The sequence below is a fragment of the Nannobrachium achirus genome (assembly GCF_963921795.1).
Source record: "Nannobrachium achirus genome assembly, chromosome: 22".
Classification (NCBI taxonomy): domain Eukaryota; kingdom Metazoa; phylum Chordata; class Actinopteri; order Myctophiformes; family Myctophidae; genus Nannobrachium; species Nannobrachium achirus.
In genome coordinates, this window is record NC_137829.1 from 23,947,087 (window position 1) to 23,952,679 (window position 5,593).

Below are 5,593 nucleotides of genomic sequence, written 5' to 3' on the forward strand. Positions count from 1 at the left end.
CCCCAGCCTGAAGCCTCAAAAGTCTGGTATCTCCCTCGGACCACAGAGATGTCTCTTTGGTCTAATGGTTAAGATGCTGGACTTTCACGCGGGAGGCCTGGTTTCGAAGCCCAGCCGTTACACTTGTATATGGGCATATGAAGATCCCTGATGTCATTAATATGACTGCATACTGTGCATAGTACTGATGTGGAGTCTGTCTCTGCTTGCCTCCAAGGGATGGCTGCACCCCGAGCCCCAGTCAGAGAGGGAGGATCTCGTCTATCACGAACACAAACCCTTCTCCTCCCTGGATGCATTGAGTGAGGGGGATCGAGGTGCCAGCCAGGAGGAGCGTCCTGGCGGCGTTGCTCGCCGTCCAAACAACCCCCTCGATATCGCCGTCACTCGGCTGTCAGAGCTGGAGAGGAACATCGAGCGAAGGTACCTGAAGAGTCCATTAAGTACCACCATTCAGATCAGACTGGACCATGTGGGTACGGTCACTGTGCCCGCACCTGCAACAGCCTGTAGTGGTGATGGGGAAGGGTAGGTCATCTCATGCTCATTCCTAAGACAACTTTTTCTCAGCGCTGCTTCTGCTTCACCACGGGCCTCCACGGTATTCTGCACCCCTTTCACTATATGTGCATTGTGATCGAGGTGCCTTTTCCCCTCGATTATCACCTGCTTGTGTCTTGATCAAAAGTGGTGTGTAACTGCATGATGTGTTGCACAGTAAACACGCTTGTACTGTACTATAATCTATACTATAATGTATAATGTGCTATTATATTGTAATATATATAAATATATACTATAATCTGTGTAATCTATAATGTATGTATTAGAAAAGTGCACTCACTTTTCACACGCTCACAGATTGAATATTACACTTTTACACTTTGAGGCATGGGATATAATGTAATTGACTCTCAAAACTAAACACACTTGCTCTTCCTTTCGCTCTCGCCGCACCCCTGACTGTGGATGGCACTGTTCTCTGTGATGACGTGATCTGCTGTGTGGTTATTGTTGACTGTGTTGTTATTGTTCTCTGTGCCCTCTAAGAGGCGACGAGGAGCTGGCTCCAGGAATGAGACTTTGGCGGAAAGCGCTCGCCGAGGTCCGCAGTGCTGCTCAACTGTCCCTCTGTGTTCACCTGCTGCAGAAGTCTATCGCCTGGGAAAGATCCATCATGAAAGTGGTCCGTTACTGGCCGAGCCTCTCCTGAATGATCTTGAACTGCATACATTATGCTTTTTTTCCCCCCTCACATGTATTTATACGTAACACCACAAAGCAAAAATCCCTAATAACAAAAGCATAACATTAACAATATATGTTCAGAGGACACTTTGTTTTTGTGTGTTTCCAGTACTGCCAACTATGTCAGAAGGGGGATAATGAAGAGCTGCTGTTACTTTGTGACGGTTGTGATAGAGGTTGTCACACATACTGCCATAAACCTAAGATCACGACAATACCTGAGGGGGACTGGTTCTGTCCTGCTTGCATAGCAAAGGTATGCTTTTATTTTTTTTCGTAAGGGTTCCTTTTAAGTTAAGTCATTGACACCGCTAACCATTATTTTATGCTTTAGCTATTCAGAAATTGCATATATACAAGCTCACAGCGTGGCACGAGTGCTGCGATGTGAGCTTGTAAATCTGCTATTTTTGAAAAGAATTGTGGAAATTTGTGCAAATCTTTGAACGTATACATTTTTAAAGCAAACCTTTGTAACGCAAATCTTTCTTTCTCTTGGTCCCTGGAACGAAATATTTTCAGATGGGGGTCTGCGGTCTAATACATACTAGGCGGTACTTGACTTGAAAAGGTTGAGCACCACTGATATAGAAACATGAGTTTTTCAGAAAACCATTAGGATTTAGAGGACATTTTTAGGTATTTTTCAAGTCTTAAAGGGTTTAAGCATAGCGTTAATTAAATTGACATTGACAAGTATGGTCCGTTTGTGATGGTTCATACAGTGCCTCTGAGCAGATCTCCTGTCTTCCAGGCTAGTGACCAATCCCCCCGCAGCAAGAAGCAGCTGAGTGGAGCAGCTGGAGGGGCTAGGAAGGGCAGCGAGGTGAAACGGAACAGGAAGCCGCCTGTGGTCGGAGAGCTCTGTGAGGAGGAGGCCGCCAGTCCCAGCAGCAGCTGTAGCAGCGGCGGCGGCGGTGGCGGCAGCACGCCAAAGAAAGGCAGCAAGGAGTCCAAAAAGATGGACACAGAGGAGAGTCCATCTACAAACCCACCCAAGCAGAACAGCCCTGTTCCTTGTGCAAAAAAAGCTAAGACGGCAAAAGACAACAATGCCAAAGACCTGGCGATGTGCAGGTATGTTTGAATGTCCACGGATGTGACAACGTGAATTGACCATACAGTATATATTCACATGGGGATGGGAAAACCTAACCCAGGGTGGGGTTTCCCATTCCTCGAATGTGATGTACTGTAATAGTTGGAGCAGAATGGCTGCTCATCGGGATCCACCTGTACAGCTCTTTAGTAGAGCCTGGTAATCATCCTCACGGGGCTCAGGTTGAGTCTCAAATAAAATATTACAAATTAATGGTTAATGTAAGGCACTTTGAATTGGGTTGACCAAATGGCATGCTGGTAAAAGATGCTTAGCTCCAAAAGTGTAATGGCATATTCATGTAAGACAAATCAAAGTAACTGCACAAATAACTTGGGAGCCATTGGCAACGAAAGATATTTCATTCCAAGTGCTCTTGATACATGTTATCTTTTTATTTTTATGCTTTATATACTTTTAAAGCTACACTATTGAACTTTTTCGTGTGAATTATGTTATCTTGTCCAATATGTATGGTAATATATGTTAATGCAGTATAACTAACACAACTGCAATGGTAGTATTTGGTCACCCTACACCTTTAAATACTGGATTCAAGTTAAATCATCAAAAAATGATGCCTAACCTCACTCTCCCCTGATGTTTTTTATCATAATGAGCTGCCGTTCCTGTCAAGCTAGCTAATATTTGAGAGGTGGTTGTATTCCTTCTACTTTGATTGGACATCAATGTTGTTGCATTACCCTGAACATTTACAGTATACTAAGTAACCATACAGGTGAGGCAATTTTACCTTTTTAAGCAAAGAGAGAGGAAGGGGGAATTGACTATTTTAGTTTGGGAATTGAAATGTAATTTGAGTAGTGTTACAAATAACGCGCCCAGGGAGTTGAATAAATAATACAACTTTTTAAATTAGTAATTTGACCTATTATTCTCCCCAGAGTTCTTCTGGCTGAACTTGAAGGCCATCAAGATGCCTGGCCCTTCCTCATGCCCGTCAACCCCAAAGCTGTCCCCGGTTACAAGAAAATCATCAAGAAGCCCATGGACTTCTCCACCATCAGAGAAAAGCTTGTCAACAGCCAGTATGTTCATTGTAGTCAAGTGTAAACACCCTTACAAGTCAATCTTTACCCCTTCAGAGATAAATGAACCATACCATGTTTTTCATTTTGAATGTATTTTAAGGTTTGTCTAACACATTGATATCAGAACTTATTGCAATTTCTATTTATTTCAGATATCTAAATTTGGAGACGTTCATCATCGACGTCAACCTGGTTTTTGACAACTGCGAAAAGTTTAACGAGGATAATTCTGATATTGGACGGGCTGGCCACAGCATGAGGAAATTCTTTGAAAAGCGATGGACTGAACTGTTGAAGCAAACATTTTGAGGTAGCTTTGACTCATTTTTACCCATTAAACTCCAATTCCAGCGTTGAAGGCCCTCTCTTCTTTGGCAACACTAAATCAATACACAATTGTAATCCTACACATTTCTGACACTGATCCAGTGTGAGCAGAGAAATTGCACCTTCTGTAAGTATAAAGAATGAACAAACAGTGGACGAACATCTTAAAGTGCAATACCGTTTCTTGAAATGCACTGACTCCATAATTATCAATGTTGTGACTTGGAGGAGACGATTCCCACTGTAATAGGCTTTTTACTTTTTATTTGACCATCATTACTATAGTGAATGTATTTAATTTCTTGTCCAATATTTATGTTGTAATGGTCCAATCTTTGTTTTCTAAGAAAAGGAAGAAAAGTACCAAGTAGCAAAACTGTTTAAAAAATAAATAAATAAAAATAATGTTTTTGTTTTTTATCAACCATTGAACAAGCCAATAAAAAAAGAAACATGTTGATAAAAATATGTTTACAGCTCTGTGCCTCTAGGGAGCCAGTAGACTCGTACGGTAATACTGTTAAGCTGCATTTGTGAATAAATGTTTGCAACTGCTTACTTGTAAAATGCAGGGAAGCATCATTGACACATATGTATATAATGTTCATTAATGTCAATATTTGCAAGTCTTATTTGTAATATGTATAATATGTACATACAGTACAGTCTTGTTACAAATATTGTTTATGCCTTAGAATGATTGTAGCATTTCATATTTGTCTTAAAGTAATACACATTGCCTGTACTGTATATCCACCCAAGAACACTGTGGTATTCTCAGTATTGGTAGTGCCTGCCCTTGAAAAAAAAAAAAAAAAAGAATTGTGTGGTGGACAACATTAATGCAACTACTTGTTTTACAGTGTGTGTACTGTAGCCTGTATCTGTACTACACAGTATAGTGTAGGGGACCCTCATACAAAATGTAAGTCCTTTGAGCTTCATATCTATGAGCATAACTGATATGATGCAGTTTGTTTCATCTCTTGTATTTCCTGCAGCATGCCTTGCCAGAAAAACACGGGACATTCGAAAGCACTCTGTTCAAACGTGTAGCCCGTCATGTTCCACTGGTGGCATCTAGAGCATTTCTTTTTTTCCTTTTTTTTTTACCAGGTCAGAGTACTTGAAGTTATTTTATTTATAAATATTGTGGAAAAAAGGTAGCAAGTTTTGTAGGATTGTTATTTTTAATTAGTGGGTGTGTGGCACGGATCTAATAAAACATGTTTTTTAAACATAGAAGTAGTACCTGTTTTAATTGGATTAGTTCGAATGCATCCAGACGGGTATGTATCCCACTATCATGTCAAAGTTATCCTTTCTGAAATGAATTGTCATTATACATTGGCTTGTGGGCTATGCCAAGAGACTTGATATGCCATTTGTCAACACTTCTCCATTTGAAAGTCTGTAGTTTAAATGTCTTTGCTTTGAGGCTAGGTAGTGTTATTTTTCTTATTTTGTTTCTCTTTTCATTTGTGTACTAAATTGTCCTAAGGTTAGGTTGTTGTCATATTGGCTCAATATGCTGAAAGCAGACTTGAAATTACAACAATATAATTGTATAACGTGTGTTTGCCAAAGATTAATGCTATTTGACTTTTATAACTCTACAGTAGCCTATACTCTGTAAATTGGAATAAACCATTTACACTGGATTAGTTACCCACCCAGTGTTTTGCAAGCATTTTTCGGTAAAATGTTTGCCTGAATGATAGTGATAGTAATGCTGTTATTAACCAAGGAGTGACCTTGTACACACTGTCAGCCAGCGTCACATGACAGATAAAGGGTGAGTGTTGACACACACAGCAATAAAACGAAGTAGTGTTGAACTGTTCTTTACATAATGGACACAGCATAG

The 5,593-nt window shown here is 40.4% G+C and overlaps 1 protein-coding gene across 12 annotated transcripts in view; it reads left to right on the plus strand.

Annotated features, from left to right (window-relative positions):
• baz2bb (bromodomain adjacent to zinc finger domain, 2Bb) overlaps nt 1-5,020 on the plus strand; it is a 66,752-nt gene extending 61,732 nt beyond the window's left edge. For 9 of the 12 annotated variants that reach the window (XM_080752522.1, XM_080752529.1, XM_080752531.1 and 6 more), the window contains 6 exons: nt 218-528; nt 1,051-1,186; nt 1,358-1,504; nt 2,003-2,325; nt 3,253-3,396; nt 3,552-5,020. In XM_080752522.1, the coding sequence (XP_080608648.1) occupies nt 218-528; nt 1,051-1,186; nt 1,358-1,504; nt 2,003-2,325; nt 3,253-3,396; nt 3,552-3,708 (1,218 nt within the window). In that variant the 3' untranslated portion in view covers nt 3,709-5,020. The remainder of the gene's footprint in view (nt 1-217; nt 529-1,050; nt 1,187-1,357; nt 1,505-2,002; nt 2,326-3,252; nt 3,397-3,551) is intronic. The other 3 variants (XM_080752523.1, XM_080752525.1, XM_080752524.1) reach the window with 1 other exon arrangement.
• The last annotated feature ends 573 nt before the right edge of the window (nt 5,021-5,593 follow it).